The sequence below is a fragment of the Austrofundulus limnaeus genome, unplaced genomic scaffold (genome assembly GCF_001266775.1).
Source record: "Austrofundulus limnaeus strain Quisiro unplaced genomic scaffold, Austrofundulus_limnaeus-1.0 Scaffold293, whole genome shotgun sequence".
In the NCBI taxonomy this organism is placed as follows: Eukaryota; Metazoa; Chordata; class Actinopteri; order Cyprinodontiformes; family Rivulidae; genus Austrofundulus; species Austrofundulus limnaeus.
The window spans coordinates 401,768-418,692 of record NW_013952695.1 but is presented as its reverse complement, the minus strand read 5'-3'; the positions used below and the strand labels follow the sequence as shown (position 1 = coordinate 418,692).

Sequence of the window (16,925 nt, the reverse complement as noted above, 5' to 3'; positions counted from 1 at the left end):
GTGTGTGTGTGTGTGTGTGTGTGTGTGTGTGTAGGTGTGTGTGCAGGTGTGTGTGTGTTCTGTCCGTCCGGAGCTTTATCTGACGGTGACTCCGAGTTTTTCCAGCACACGGACTCCTTTCTCCTGGTACTCCTCCCGGGTCAGCCAGAAGTTGTCCTTGTCCTTCATGATGTCGGCCAGAACGGCTCCGCCCAGGAACACCATGTGCTTTCGCCTGGGAGGGTCCTCGATCCGGATCTTAAATTTCTGTAAAACGAGGGAGACATGGAGGCTTGTGATAAGTTCATGATGCAGCTGAAGCTTCTCCAGTGAAGAAAATGTCCAAACAGTTTGATTTATTAACAACTTTTCGCAGTTATTTTTAAGATTTAGGTCAATTTATGTGACCAGGCTGCATAAAATGAGCAGAAATAGCAAGAGAGCTAACAAAAAGCAACATTTTAGATCCAACAACAAAGCGTTTGACTGGGATCACGTCTCTATAAGACTACCATCACCAAATGATCTCTAAATGTTTCAGTCAGGTTGTTGTTAAACTGTTTTAAGCACTTTATGAATTATTAATAAATCAGAAAATAGTCTGGAGACACTTTTCAAACACTGATGCATTTTTTAGTCTAATTTCTTACGTTTATCACTTAGCCCTGTTTGTTATGATGTTTCCAACACGTTTGATGATAAAATCTAAAAGCTGTAAAGAAAAGTCACGTATGTAAATTTTAGGACTTAAAAAAAAAAACAATACAGACCTAAACTGGCAATAAACATGAACCTTTACCTGTTTTCTTTTTAATGCACTGGAACAGCCAATTGTAGGTTTAGAATTTTTTTCCCATTTTCATTTTCAACTATATTATTAACTTTTTAATGATCATTTATGCTGATTTTCTTTATTAGAACTGCAGTTTTAGTCCCTATAAAGATTTCTCTTTAAAGACTCACTGTTTTTATTTTAAAGTTTTATTTGTTAACACTACATTACTAATCCCAACATCTAGAATTGCCAAAAGAATCAAGTGAAAGACACAGAAACATGAAAGATTGGGTGTGAATCTGGATTTTTTATTTTAATTTTTTGGGGTGTGGGGGGGTCATCAAATCAGTTTTATATCTTATTTAGGAGATTTGGAGGCTTTGCCGGCAAAATTCCTCTCATCTTAGTCATGTGGCAACAGGTTAGAAAAACTAACATCCTCAAACCGTGTGTTAATAAAAATCCACTTACTTACTGTGTCCAAACACTCATATTTTCACCAAATAGGGTGAAGCATAAAGCTGCTGTTTGTTGCTCATAAGAGCCTAAGATAAACAAAAACAGCTGAAAGTCCGAGCTTCAGATGCAGAAATGTGTTTAGCAGCTACATCTTGATATAATCGCCCTGCTGTTTGAGCTCTCAGCATTCTGTGGAGAAACTCTGGCCCACTCCGGATTACAACGTCCACTTCATTTAGACCCACTACTTTAATCAGGGTATGGTCTAAAATCTGGAATTTCTTCAATATTTTTCAGTAAATAATTTGAAAATGGCCCTATAACCCTCTGTAAAATTATCAGAAACACTTTTTTTCCAAAGATCAATGCTGATGTCTTTCCACTCCGTCATTGTGGAAACAAACCTGTACTCTTCAAAGCAACATGCTGACAAATTATCTACTTTTATAGAGGTGCACTAATAAACAGCACCTGGTTGAAACTTACCCTCAAAAACTGCATGATCGTATCATGAGACCACAGTGGTGTACTTGTTTATTACTTCTACACGTTCGCCCACACTACTTCTGCATTTTGGTTTTGCTTTCGTCAACTAAAGTCATGGTGCAATATGACGTGTGTTTATTCGTTCAGCTCATTTTAGCACCATGTAAGTTTTTTTTTTCCTGGTATGCAAAGTCATAGAGTATCGTTTTTGTTTTATTTGTATCGTATTTTTGCATATTTGTATAATTTTATGACAAACATCCGGTGAGATAACTAAGTTTACTGCCGAGAGCAGCTGAGGACAAACAGAAAACCTTAAACATGAGTCATGAAAAAGACGTTTACAAGAAGTCTTGTGTAAGACCATCTGTTACTTTGGGATCCATACATGATATCTAATGTTTTTAAGTAAATATATATGACTGCTAAATGTTCCCTTCATGTTATTTTGACTGGGCTTGTAAAGATGAATGTATTTTACGCTCTGGTACCACCTGGTGGTCGTCTGGCTACACTACACCCCGTTACTAAAAATTAAAAACAATCTTTCTAGTTTTTTCATCCTGATTTTAAACATCCATCCATCCATCCATTTTCTGTACACGCTTCTTCCTTTTCAGGGTCGCGTGGGTCACTGGTGCCCATATCCAGCAGTCACAGTGCATATTTCTTAAAAATAAATTAAAGATCATTTATTTATTTTTATTTTAGATATCAAAGTGGCTTAAATAGTGTAATATTTGTACCTTTCTCACATGTAAGATACTCCACACTAATTTAAAACTACTCTGAGACTGAGCAGTTTCTTTTAATTCGCTTCAAACAAGTAGTTAAACACAGTAAAAGTTTGCAAAATCTGAAGGTAGCATTAAATTTAGAATTCTATTTTTAAAACTCACATTGGTCACAGCTGAACACATTTTTAACTTGACATTAAAAAAGAGTCAGTCCTACTGAGAACCACGTCGCAGCAGGTTTAAGTCAGGCTTGCTGACACTTGTCACATAAGCCGGTTAAAAACAAAAACACAAAGAAGCGTGACGTTAGCTTCTCACCGAAAGCTTGTCCACGTCTCCTTTGAGCACACGCTCCAGGTACAGCTGCTTGAGTTCTCTCTCCAGCCGAGACGGCAGACCCGGGTACATGGTGGAGCCTCCCGACAGCACGATGTGTTTGTAGAACTCGGGCCTGGTGTAGACAAGGAAGGACAACAATGGCAGGAGGAAGGGACATTTTCTGACTCCTTTACTTTTTGGTGTTTTTCCATTTCTTGTGCAGATTTGTGTTTATATTGTTACAGCTGCAGAAACCAGTCATTACTCAAAAAAGCCTTTATACATTTCACTACAGTGTAGGTTTATGTGCTTGTTGGTTCTCACCTGGTGTCTATGTCAGCTGCCTGGATGGTGTTGAAGAGGAGTTCAGCCACTCCGACCCCCTCCACGTTGATGAGGTGAGGCTGGAACAGAGCCTCGGGGGCCTCGAACCTCTCTCCTCCCACCTTGATCACACGGCCATCTGGCAGCTGGAGATGTGTGGGAGGGATGAGATGAAAAGAGAGGGGATAAAGAGCATGACACCACAGAGGAAACTGGGTTTAGTGTCTCACAGGGTGGAGGACTTATTAGAAAAACACCAAAATTAGATGCAAAACAAGTTTTATCTTATTAATGTATCATTTTATGAAAGAAATGTGTGACTGCTGATGGGTATTAAAGTGAACAGTACTTAGAGTAAAGAGAAACTGTGGGTTTCAAACTGTGTGGCTGTAAAAAGGCCTCATTCAGCAGAGGGCAGTGGGAGGAAGCAGGACCCAGCCACGCCGCAAAGTGGCTGCACAGGAAATGATGTCACACGCAGCTCAGGGCCCTGCAGCCACAGTCACATTGCTCTCCTTGTTTCGCCGCACACTACACACTCGCCCGCCCAACACCAACTATAACACACACGGTCACAGTCGGCTCCGAGACACAACATGTGCTAGGAGAGGCGTGCAGGAACACCGACTGCAGGACCCACGTTTAGACTCTGTGGTTCCCTCCGAAGGGAAAAATGGATCTTGGAAAGAAAAGCAAGTCTGACGGTGGAGCGCCACACACCCATATGTCTGCGTCCCAGAGCAAACAATTCATCAGCTGTACTGCCCTGTCTGTAGGCAGCCAACGAGCATGTGGTAGTCCCTTCAGCTCCGGACTAATATTTAGTTACCCCGTTCGATGGGAGTACACAAAAAATACATCTTAATTACAAATCCGTGAAGAGGAATTCTTTCCATGATATTACATTGCTAGCAGAAATAAGAAACGTGCACATGTAAGGAGTATGGAAAGARCTAAATTTAGATTTAAAGTGACCGTGACAGCATTTTTTTCTGATAAATACAAAGGAATTATCAAAACAAYGTTGATAACATAAAAATAAAAAATAAAAATCTGGCAGCTGAGATGAACAGTTTTGCACTCATGACGACAAAGACGAACGTCTAGATGTAAACAGAGCGTCGCTACAATGAGCACCAACCAATAATAGTAGTAAAGGAARCTCTCTGATTCAGGCAGTTCTTATCTTATTCACAGGAAAGCAGAGCAAACTGTCTGTTATCGCAGCATTACTGCAACCACCAGCACATACTAACATTGGTTTTACAACTTGTTCACTCGCTTGTTGGTATTACATTTTTTGCTTGTTTAAAAAAAAAAAAACCAGGAAGTTCCACTTTATCACCTACAGTTGCACTTTGACCACACAAAGTTSTAAACAATACACCTGTTATGTGATCAAATGGTTTTCTATTACAYTTTAAACTAAAATAAAGGGTATTTTGCCAAATTTCCTAAATACTACGATGTTTAGTTCCAATTTATTTGTTTTTAGAAAGTGCATGTCATGCACACTTTAAAGGTAAACTGTTGATTTTCCCTAAAATAGATTAAAGTGATAAAAATACATTAAACTGATACTGAACTGTATCAAAGTATGGATGTTACCGGGTATCACAAATGTATATCGAAAAAGTGACATTTCCATATTTCTTCATACAGTTTCCTGCTATTTCTTGCACTTATTATAGATAAGTGACAACAGAAAGTATGGAAACAAAATGTTTCACAAAGAATGTCAAATGCAGAAACTGTTTCGTCATGTTAGAGTTTAAATTAAACTCTTACTCTTCATGTGTCCTTTTAAGTATTTATAAATGTATTTTCAATGTGACTGAGTATTTCACGTACACAATGTCCAAGAGAGGTCAGTAATCTTCCCTATTGTGTCATCAACCATACTRAATGAGCAAATGATAAAACGACAATTGCAAATGTAGTCATTTGATCATTTTTATATCAAAGTAAAAACTTTAACAATAAGAATACAACATGTAACAAGATAGAACTCAATGCCAACAGACCCCACCTCGGCGACGGGGGGACAACAAGTTTGCCAGCATCTTGAATAGGATAAAATGGGCAGACTTTAGAAGAACTTTGGTGATTGAGATATACAGTGTGTATATATATATATATATACACTGTATATACATATGTATACAGTGTATATATATACAGAGTGTGTATATATATATATATATATATATATATATATATATATATACATAAACCTTTATTTTAAATTCAAATTTCACTGAAATCTTCAGAAAAAGTTTTGAGTATCACATTTGTTTTTTGTAGAATTAATAAAACTACAAAAACAAACATGGCCATGATTCTTTAAAGGCAATAGAAACTCCCAGATTTTATTTWAAAAAATGTTCTGCTAAGTGTAGGACGAGGAGTTCATTACTTCAATTCTTCACATTGCGGACGTGAAAGACTAAACCAACATTTCAGAAGTCAGAAACTGATTGTAACTAAAACAAAACAAAAAGCCTTTTTCACAGACAGAGTAGTTGCTACACAGTGCCGTTTGTCCCAGTACAAACAYTGTAGCTTCGTGTTGCAGTAAGGTCGAGTGTTTTCACATCTTTTCTTTCTTGAGCCTTAAAAATGTKTTTATAAGAGCTGAAGTTATCATGACTTGCCTTACTTTGAACCCTTTGATTTTTGTATAAACTTCAAGCGATAAACATGACACTGATCAAGCTAGCTTTTCCAAGGTGCTTTTAATATTAAGTTAGCATCTATGCTAATTGTTGGATGACAGACTGCGATGGTGCTGAAGTGTTGCACGCCATTAGCCATGAAAATAGATTAAATTCAAGTTTTATCAATGTGCATCAATAATGGTTTTATTAATAGTGAATTATAATTGAATTAAGGTCCCTACAAATAAATAATTTTGTCACTTTGTTAACCGAGTTGTTTACCGTGTATGATTCCACCAGCACGGTGGTCTCCAGTGCCAGCTTCTGCTCCTGCTCGATGTTGTAGCCAACRTAGCACAGCTTCTCCTTCATCATGCGCACTGTCTCAAAGTCTGCAGAGTGGTTGAAGGCGTACCCTCTCAACAACAACAACTGCATCCAAACACACACACACAAAAMATGGATGGAGAGTTGGTGAGTTTTACCTAACCATCTGTTCAAAACAGCAAAACCTACAGTTTGTTTAACCCTTAAGAGTTTCATGGTTTTTATGAGATGGGATACCTTAATGAGGTAGCGGGTGATATCCCTGCCTGCGATGTCCAGGCGTCTCGTCAGGTGGGGCAGACTGAAACCCTCGTACACTGGACAAATATGTGTCACGCCGTCACCCGAGTCCACCACCACACCGGTGAGCAGGCCTGAGACACAAACATGAGTTAACCATCAATCCTAGAGGCCTTCATAAACAAAAGGAAAGCCAACAAGTGTCTTGGGATGAAAAGAACATTAAAAAGCAACACTTGGAACAAGCAGCCACAAAGCAATATTCAGCAGCTGGAAATAAACACAAATTGGGAGAAAATGACACTTCTAATGCCACGCATGGATTTTGTTACTGTAATGTTTTTATGACTAACAGCTCTGAGCTAGGATCTAGAGACAGAAACAGTGAAAAATCAGCTCTACAAAAAGCAAAAAAAGGCCTAATCTAATTAGTAACTAATAATAACACCCAATTTTATATTGCCTTAGTTAAAAATACTTTGTAAGGACAGGACTGGAAATATGCAGCCTTGGATTGAAAAGCAACATTCTTACCTTGGGCATACAGTGTCAGAACAGCCTGAATAGCAATGTAGACTCCTGCAAACTGGTAGGTCTCAAACATCACCTGTGACAGACAGGGATGGAGAAATAGATTTTCAGAAAACCAAAAAAAGCAGCACATAAAATATTAAGAGGATAGTGGAAGAAATACTATTATTTCATGTCCTGCAACAAGTCGCTACAGTCTAAACTGTCTCTAAAATAATACTTTTATCAGGCAACCTTAACACTGGCCACAAATTGTTAAAAAAATGTACCTCRATGATTTTCTCCCGGTTTTTGGTAGGGTTCATGGGGGGCTCGGTGAGCAGGATCTTGCAGTTGCGAGAGTCGATGTTGAGCTTCTCTGGGCCGAAGGTGTAATCCCACAGGTGCTTCATGTCGTCCCAGTTCCTGACGATGCCGTTTTCCATGGGATAGTTCACCTCCAGCATGGAGCGCAGCTCGCTGGCCTCGTCTCCCACCATCAGATCCTGGGAAAAAAAAAAAGGGTCAACAATATATACATATATCTTTTCTGAATAGCTAACCTTAGCGTTTAACTGAGCAAACTTCAGTTACCTCAACTTGCCTTCTTAGCTCAAACCACAAAATCTCGAGTCATCTGTCAGACACCAACAGAKGCGTTCGTGTAGCCCTTCAGTTTAAGACTCAGTTACCCAGCATGCACTACAAAGCATTACTTTCCATGCATTTACACCTGGAAACACTTGGCCGCCGCTCCAGCAAACCACACTTTTTGTTTCATCTTCCATTCAAACATCCACATGCAAGGCAGCCCGGCAGTGTAAACAGCTGCTGGGTTAAAACTCGGTGTTAGCCACGCAGTCAAGCATCTTACGTTCCACTTAAAGACATCAAAAGCCCGCTGAAGGCAGCCATTTTATGGGTTCATCCTGTGTGCTTTGGCATTAACAAAGTACCAGTCACAGGCATGTTTTTAATAAAAGCAAAACAGATGTCCCTCTGTCTGAGACTTCCCAGCTGTCTGCCATGTTTCCTTGAGTATGAGAACTTCAAGACTAGCGAGAARTGTTCCATACTGAACATTACTTCAATATATATATATTTTTGTTTCATAATAGCGCACTAAAAGAGCTGTAATAGATRAGGCCGAGCGCTCCAGCTGAAGCTGACATTTCATTTTATTTTCTCCTGAATGCTGCAGCAGGACTGAGGTGGGCGTTTAGCTGTCAGGGTGCACGAGGAGATCAGAGTCTGAAAATGGAACCCGTTCCAAATCTCTTTTAGCACTCCATCGATAACAGCTGGCCGATGATTCATCACAGGCACCGCCGCCAACACTTTAAGCCTGGAGAACCGAGTACGTTAACAGAAAGTGGTGTTTCTCTACCCGACACCACTCATTTGGTCGCCCACCCTCAAACTGAACAGCAAAAAAATATATATATATAAAAAATAATAAAAATAAACCAGCAAACAAATTAGATGTAAACCATTTAATTTCAAGTCGGAGCATAACATTTCACAACTCTCGGCAGCAGGCACGAACAGGAGGCCCAACCTGAACTTACCATCTTCTGGGCATTCTACTTCAACGAGGGAGAACAAAACATGTAAAAAAAAAAAAAGTAAGGCAGGTAGAAAAGAAAAAGATGAATAAAGAAAGCAACTTAAAATTAAGAAAAAAGTAGTGGCAAGTACCATGATTAAAAAAAAAACAATCTTATCCTACAATATACAGGATCTTTCAATCATACTACAAGAATGAATAAAAACATCTGAAACCTTTTTCTTGAGAAGAAAAACTTACACTTGATTTTATGTCTTGAAACACAAACCTATCATCAAGGAACATCAGGAGAACCAGTTCGTACCTTAATCTCAATGTTTCCCACTTTGGCTGTTGAGCGAATGATGGGTCTCCCAACAAGCGCAGGGAAGATGTGCTCTGGGAAGTTGGAGCCTGCATAGCCACACTTGACAAACTGCAACACACCAAAGACAAAAAGAAAAAAAAAAAAAGAAGGGAGGAACTGATTAGGCAATACGTTTAAGTGCTGATAAGATAAGTAGCTGACATTCAACACCAGAGTATCGTCTCACCGTTCGGCTGCAGGTCAGAAAAGAAAACAAGCTAACAAAGCTGCATTCAAATGTATATTTAGTTTAAATTCTGCAACAACCTCATATGAAAAACAAAAAACGATCAGTTTTGACTTGAATCCATTTGCAAATCAATAATCAAAAATGATTTGGAAACTTTACTTTTTTAGAATCAGTGCATGTCACTAAAATATTTAAACAACCAAGGGAAGTGACTTCCCATTCCTGCTTTACAAATTGAAAATAATATATAATCCGATCTGCCCGTGTTAACAGGTATTTATGCTTGCAGCTACACAAATTAAAGCAGAATTTGTCAGAGCTCTCAGAAAATGTCGGTGACATCAGTGGCTGTGGCTTCGTCTCTTCTCACTTCCTCCTGACTTCTCAGCTCAACCCTGACAAATGGCAGTTTTTCTTTTTTTGGCTTCACACAACGCTCTTGAAAAGTCACAGTCGAAAATAAAAAGGCCTTATTAGTCAGTAACATGCTGAGGCAACATCCTCCTTGGCTGCTGACGGTGTTTAAATAAGGAAGTCCCTGAAATTCAAAAAAGGCAGTTTTACCTGTTGCAGTGAGCAGAACTCGATCACAACAGAGATAAAACTGTGTTGTGGTAAACGACAATGCAGTTTTCAGATGCATGAAAATATTTGAGCATAATTTTTCTGGTTATATGAATGTGGCAACTCTGTTAAAAAAAATAAATTGATACAAAAATACAGCTGATTTCCTGAACAACTTTATGTTAAATGTAAGGCACAGAAGTGGAGAAACTGATTGGTAAACACTGTTTTAACCTCTTCACCCTCAATTGGCACTAGCCACACATGGGGACTCTAAGCAGAATAAAACACAGGCACATCTGTGGGCAGCACTTGACACTGTCCTTTTCTCAGCAGGGGAGCTTTTACAATACAACACCAGACTATGTTGCTGTGTTTTACAAGAACAATGTTGTATTTATCAGGGGAAACTGCAAAGCCCTTATTATATTCATGTCTGAAAATTACTTATTTATTTGGTAGGATATGAAATGTGACTTTTAGAGCTAAAAGATTARTAACTTTAGGCTTGGAACTGCATTTAAGCCTTTTGCATTTAAGTTTGACATGTGTAGATGGATGTAAAGCCTATGGGTTTGTTTGATAAAGGCATATCAGRTTCATAAATTGACCATACACTGCCTACTTCCTTTTAGCCTGATCTACATCAGCCATTGAAAATAATACGTTTTGGTGGTTCTTCGCCCCAGGCTGCAGATGACTTCTTCCAAACAGTCTCATAAAACACAGCATCATCCCATAATGAATTTACAAAAAGAAAATGTTCCTTTTTAAAATTATTTTTTTATAATCTCCTTTAATTTTAAACTCAGAGCAAGTCTATAAAAGCATAGTTTTATGATTTTAATAGAAGAAATCCCTTCATCTATTGGGCCATTTTCACAAATAACGTTAACGGCCTACAGTTTGGTTAAATAAAGATTTTTTAAAAAGTTATTTGCTTGAGCTGCCACTTAWGTGATGTGAATTGTCATTGTGTGTTCCCATACAATGAAAAAAATTCCTTTATATATATTTTTTTTCTTTTTGCTTGTTTAACAAGCTTTCTGACTCAGGGCCTATTGTTTTTAGCCTCTTTAAAATTTTGGACAAATACTGAATAAAGCAAGTTTTATTTTCTCCTAAATAAATCTCTTAAGTCTTTGTTTATTTCATTGTTTAGAACACAAACTACTTTCTACTAAAGAGGTGTATGTTTATTGTAGACATTAATTTTCTTTTTTAGTTTACTTAGTTTGCTCAGGCAAAAATGTTTTAACATAAAAAATTATTTAACCCAAAAATCAGTTTAAGTTTTGATGCGTTTATATCTTTATACATGGACTTGTGCATGCTAATCTGCAAAATGAATTAACTTTTTATTTGTTTGTTTAGGATTGTTTTGTCACTGAGTTAATGGTCTTGTGTCGTTTTCCGGAAGTTGTCGAACCTTGTCCTTAAAACATTTATCAATATGTCAACAGCAGTTAATTCGTCTGTACTCATTAGCTGCTGAAACTTAAATATGTTTCTTTGTCCCCAGCACCTTTGTTAATTACCGCAGATAACATTTTTTTCTCTTTTTTTGAGCGAACATAAGAAGGTTCCTCAATTTACCTGACTCGGCCTAAAGCGTACACCTAGCTATCGGTACGTTGTGTACAAATACAACAAGCTGGTTTTCTTGTTAAACAAATCACCTGAATGGGAGAAATAATTAGTCTGCAAATTCCGAGTGGGCGCTGAACAAATCATTAAAATCAGTGACGATGCTACCAGACACAGCTGTTTAACCTGGAAGGCTAGTTAGCATCTTTAGCTTAGTTACCGCTGGCTACTAAAAACAGCCGTTTTGACCAAAGGGATTTGGATATTTCTGCACCCGTGAGAGGCTTTTACAAAGCTACAAATCCAGCGTTTCACTTGGCATTCACAAACACCTTGTGTGACATATTCGAGCCAAATCTGGATGAATGAGAATTAGCATGCTAACAGGCTACACGCCCAGTCGAGGCTAACTGACAGCCTCCACTTCCTGTTTCGGTAAGGGGGAAAAAATGTTCCGACATTACAGCTCCGTTTAAACCGAACAGCGACTCGATAAAACACCGAGCCACGAATGCAAACCTACCCCGGTTCCATTGTCACAGACCACCGCTTTCCTTCCCTGGCTGTCCATTATGTAAAAGCCCCAGCAGCGGCTGAACCTCCCTTAACTTTCTTCGGCAAGCCCGGAAGGAAGACACGCCAGCCCGGCCGAGAGGAGGAAGGGAAGGGTGCTCATCCGGTATGTGACGGAGCCGCTCAAATGACACACTCCCCCCGACATATTTACATTTCCTACATGAAATACAACAATTGTTTTCTTTTTAAGCTTCGTTTAATCACTGAAGCTGACTATAATAAATTGAGTATTTAAAATTACTAAACCAGGGGTCAGCAAATTGCGGTTCTTGGGCCACACGTGGCCCTTTGGTCCTTCTGCAATGGCCCTTTGTAGCTTTTATCAAAGTATTAATATGTAAGTCGTGAATGCAATTTATATTCATAATTACAAAACAAATGGCTAGTGTCAAAACATTTCTGTTTACATGACATGAAAATACAAAGGCTTGCTTTTGATATAAATAAATAAAATAAAAGTTGAAATAAATAATGTAGCCTACCCTATATTTATTAGAGGAAAAGGGTCAAATACATATGTAACATTCTGGTCAAATTGTTATGTTTACATTTAATTTATCAGTATGGTATAATAGGCTTTATTGTTTCAAAGTAGAATACTTATTTTAATAGACATGTCTCTACCATGTGACTAATGTATGGGTTTGTTGTTTAATTTAAATCTATAAATTTGTCTAATTTAAATAAACAGTAAATAAATGCTAATTCAAGACAAAATAAATACACACAGCGGCATATTAGAGACTTTAAAACTACACTGCAGCTGCAGAGCTGCTCTTCTTGTCAGAGATATGCTTTATAAACAATAAACTGATTTTTACTGAGTAATGCAGAAACCTGCCAGCAGGTGGAGTCATCTGACCAAACCAAGATCAAATAATCAAGATCAGCTCTTGAAATCCACAAAGTATTTAAATTCTACAGAAGCCTTTGATGATTGCTAGAATTAATATCAAAAAGACCACAATGACTTTTATAATCTTTGTTTTAGTTGTTTTTACAAACTCATTTGTTTTAATTAGGCAATAGGTGTAATGTCACCCACCTCACTTTTCCTATTAGTATGCAGAGCAAATAAAGGTGTGCTTTAGTTACAAACAATTAAGATAAAGTTAAGTAAGAAAATTGAAAGGAAGCTTATGTCGTGATTGAATGGTTTGTTCAATCATAGAGCAAAGTTGTACAATTTTAAGAGTGAATATCCAGGAAAAATGACACAAACCAAGTGAGGATTGACTGATTTATTTCAGTTTAAGTTTTTTCTCAACAGTCTTTATCGCAGTGCATAGAGTCTAAATCARAACAACAAACCTTAATGGTTTTTAAGGTAATTTAAGATTAATCAAATGTTTTGGGGTGGAAATAAAAGTTATACATGTTTGAAAAAAAWTATTGCTTGCCCAAGGCACAATTTGTCTGTGAAAAATTTTATCAGGATTTCCAGATGTGAAGCAGAAACACCTTATACTGGTGATAAAACATAGCATAAAAATAAATCAATGTCAATTGAGGTGTTCTGGAATACATGTGGTATAGTTTACAGTGCACAAGATATAACATGAAAAGCAGCACAACATGACAGCAGAAATGACAACTGTAATTTTTTTTGCTTCATTTAATTTAGAAACAAATTATTTTATTTGTATACATCTCAAAAATTCCACTTTTCAGAAAGCTTGGACAATGCAAATTATCTTTACTGTGTGCTAAGATTAAAGGCCTGGTTTTACTTCACAAGACACGACATTGGACCTCACTAACATGATTTTGAGACTCTCTTTGCATAGTTTATGCTGCAGGGGAGAAGTTCTTGTAAGGCCCTCCCACTGCAGCACACGTCATGTGCAAACAATATTTATGTTGATAACCAAGAAGTGCTTTATTTTGTAAATCTGACACGAACAGACGTCACCGTTTCCAACCAGCACCACCACGGAGAGCCGCCTGTGTCTCCACACTGTCTCCTTCTATGAGCCCCTTGACAACTTCTTCTTTTTTTTRCATATCTTTCTCATTTTTTCTGCAACCACTGTAAAGATGACTGTATTTTCTTACACACTCAGCCAGTTGTTCCTAAACGGGGGCAGAAATAAGAGTAGCAACATTTTTTATATACCAACACGCCAATAAAATTCTGACCAATCACATGACACTTGGCGCATGCCCAGTGAGAAACTAGCTCCGATGGGAGGCCATGCACATGATGGGGTCTCAGTGGCGATTGTGAGAAAGAAAAGACGCAATTCTCATCACGCAACCACGTTAGCAAGACAACTCCGGCACTTCTCATGGAGTATAAACCAGGCTGAAGTGTTCTGATTTGCACCCTCTCTTGTGAAGATATGCCCTCTACAGTTCATGCTTTATAATACAGTGTTACACTGCCCTAAGGTTAAACACATCCCCATTTAGTTACCATTTAGTATTTCTGGGGCTGTAGAAGTAAATGTCACAATAAAAGGTACTTTTTTTTAAATTAATTTTATTAAATCTGATTAAATCTGGACTCAACTCAATCCCAACTTTGTCTGAAACAGACTGATCAGCTGTTCATTAAAGATATGTGTATTTATATACATCAATTAACTTGATCATCAAGCACATCGTGCGTGTTAACAACAGTCTTTTTACARTTGACAATCCAGAGTTTGAATTTAATGCCTTCAGTATATCAGCCCAGCTCTGTTGCATTAAAAGATACATAAACTCTTATTTTGATATTTTTAACTAGCTGAGTGTTATTCTTTTAAAACACAGGCAGCAGAAAGTGACCAGTGTCCAAGTTTTTATCATTGTTTTTAAAGAAAATTCAGTCAGATTTATTACACAAATAAGTTGAGCCATTAAAAAAACATTAATGAACTCAAGAACTTTTAATTTGAAAAACGTATGTGCAACAATAGATTCCTTAGACCAGCATTAGTAAAAGACAAAAACTCTGGTGATACTTTTTTTGCACATACTCAGTTCAGACAAAAACATACTTCATATAATTTTCCAGTAGCAATAGTAACGATTATCTGACTTTTAGTGTTAGGATCAATTTAAAAGTTTGTTTTGACGCTGTACAAATAACCCAAAATTCCCTGATCGAAACAAGACTGTGTTGTTAATATTTTACAGCATCTCTTTGCTTTTATGAAGCTCAGAAAAACAGAAAGTCCTTGGATAAAGTAACCAGAATGACGTAGATAAAAAATTAAAAACATGTTTATGTCATTTAMAGTCAAAACATGGATGATATTGTCAGCTGTATGGAAGTTAAAAAGACTTTGGCAGAAGTTAGACAGTGTTGACATTTTCGGAATGTTAAAAAAAACAGCAATAAACATCAAATTCAAAATGCCTGAAATCSTATTAGGTGTTATGATAAACAGAGAAAAACTCTCTAAACGATGGCAGCAGGGACAAAAACTAGAGGCAGCTCAGATTTTCTCTAACAGAGTTTCTATTTTCATTTTGTTGCTCGTCGGTTTGACTTTGAATCAGACGCAGCATTGTGATCAACACAATGCGGCTCAGTGAGCGAAGGGGAAATACAGCATGAAATTATAGCAGCAAAACATGCCCTGGAGGAAGTGGGAAGCCTTTTTTTTTGGTGTTTTTAGCGGCAGCCATTTTGTTCAGGGCTGGTGGTTTACTTTCAACCCTACATGTGAGGGGCTCGGCAAGGGGACATACCCTCCTGAGAGCTGCTGAGGCTGCGGGTGCTCCAGTTCAGCTGTCTCGAAGGGAGCGACTACGAAGGAGAGAGATTTTATAACAATTAACAACATTTCAGTCTTAACTCATTCAAGGCGTTGTTTAATGTTGGACAACTCAAACAGTACCTGTCCTGAATGTGCAGAGGGGACCGGTGTGCACCGAGACCCTTTAGGTTGCGGAGAACAGACAACTGGCAAAGGGTCTTTGGTGGGCTCCAGCATTCCCTGATGAATTATTGAAATGTCATATGGTTAAACTGACAACAACAAAAAAGCAGGGCAGTAAAACCAAGCCATTTTCACATTTAAGACTGATAGCTCACCAGGCCAGACATATAAGTAGAAACAGTCACTGGCTGCTTCTTCATGTTCATACAAACCTTTCAGAAGACAAAAAGTGATTTCCCTCAGGGATGAATAAAATACTCATTTATTAAAACAACTGACAAAAGAAAACCAATGCAATAAAAAACAAAAAATGCTCCAGTTTGAAATCAGCATTTATAATTTATCCAGACTAGGCCTGTCACGTTAACAAAATTTGCTGGACAATAAATTGTCTCAGAAATTATTGCTATAAACAATAATATTGTTTGGAGACCATTTCAAACTAATAAAATAAATGGGAAAGAGATCACGCAGCAACAGCTGCTGAAGCTGTAAAATYACTTCCCACCTCTTCAATTTATTCTGTATGCGTCTTCTTCTGGCTTCATAAAATAACTGCAGTCGCTCTCTAATGAAATTTACACAAGTTTACAAAATTTACGCAAAGTTACGGATGGATCAGGAGCGAACTTTGTAAACAGGCCTGATCCAGACAGCTATATAAAGGAATGCAGCAGTGTAGTCAGCTTAGAGGTAAAAATTTCAGCTGATGATGACAAACTTACAATGTTCCTCTCATCCACACCGAGACATCTGAGCAGAGAAGCGTTCGCGTGAGAACCCCCCCACTTAAACTGGAGGCCAAGCGAATGGTAAACATCCTGATGTGGACCCAACATCAATTGCTGAATTCTAAAAAAAAGTTACGAAAACAAAAATTTTTTAATCAATTTTCCAATACAGTAAAACATAATCTACTTTATGTAATGGTGATAATACTGTAACGTTAKCATGTGTCATGATTCCAATCCAGGGCACTGCTGGTGTAAAACTACTAAAAGGAAAATGTAAAAGAGACAGACATTCYAAATAAATGTTCAGCCAGTTCTGGATTCAAAAAGCCAGAACAGAACAAAATGAAAGAAGCATTTCTTGAAGGAATGCTTATTGCTTGTCATCTGATTGCCAAAGTTTTAAACAATTATGTTGTGTGAGTTGWTAGTGCTCGGGGCATGTGTTGGAGGTTATTCTTAGCTATTACTACACCAAACAGAGGTTGATTAGCTGAAACAGGTTCACGCCAAATGTTAATCAGTTTTAGACTTAAAACTAATGATTACTTTCTGAGTTTATTTTTAAATCCATCCAGGGGTTCATGAGATATTTTGGGCCAAAGGCAAATGCACTGACACTAGGGCTTCCACGATTAGTCGACGACTAATTGATTATTAAAATAATCGATGACTAATTT

General features: G+C 37.7%; 2 protein-coding genes across 2 annotated transcripts in view; both read right to left on the bottom strand.

Moving 5' to 3' along the window:
* Positions 1-34: 34 nt before the first annotated feature.
* LOC106526769 (actin-related protein 2-B) lies at positions 35-11,744 on the bottom strand. The gene is made up of 9 exons (XM_014021448.1): positions 11,590-11,744; positions 8,684-8,794; positions 7,103-7,318; positions 6,837-6,909; positions 6,300-6,436; positions 6,018-6,167; positions 3,079-3,224; positions 2,755-2,887; positions 35-246 (listed from the first exon to the last, which is right to left on the bottom strand). The coding sequence occupies exons 1-9, from the start codon at positions 11,635-11,637 to the stop codon at positions 76-78; spliced, it is 1,185 nt and encodes a 394-aa protein (XP_013876902.1). The 5' UTR covers positions 11,638-11,744; the 3' UTR covers positions 35-75.
* Positions 11,745-13,643: 1,899 nt separating this feature from the next.
* aftphb (aftiphilin b) overlaps positions 13,644-16,925 on the bottom strand; it is a gene marked incomplete at its 5' end in the record, with an annotated part of 7,959 nt that continues 4,677 nt past the window's right edge. Inside the window, 4 exon segments of the mRNA XM_014021447.1 lie at positions 13,644-15,381; positions 15,473-15,571; positions 15,670-15,726; positions 16,240-16,366. Coding sequence (XP_013876901.1) covers positions 15,292-15,381; positions 15,473-15,571; positions 15,670-15,726; positions 16,240-16,366 — 373 coding nt within the window. The 3' untranslated portion in view covers positions 13,644-15,291.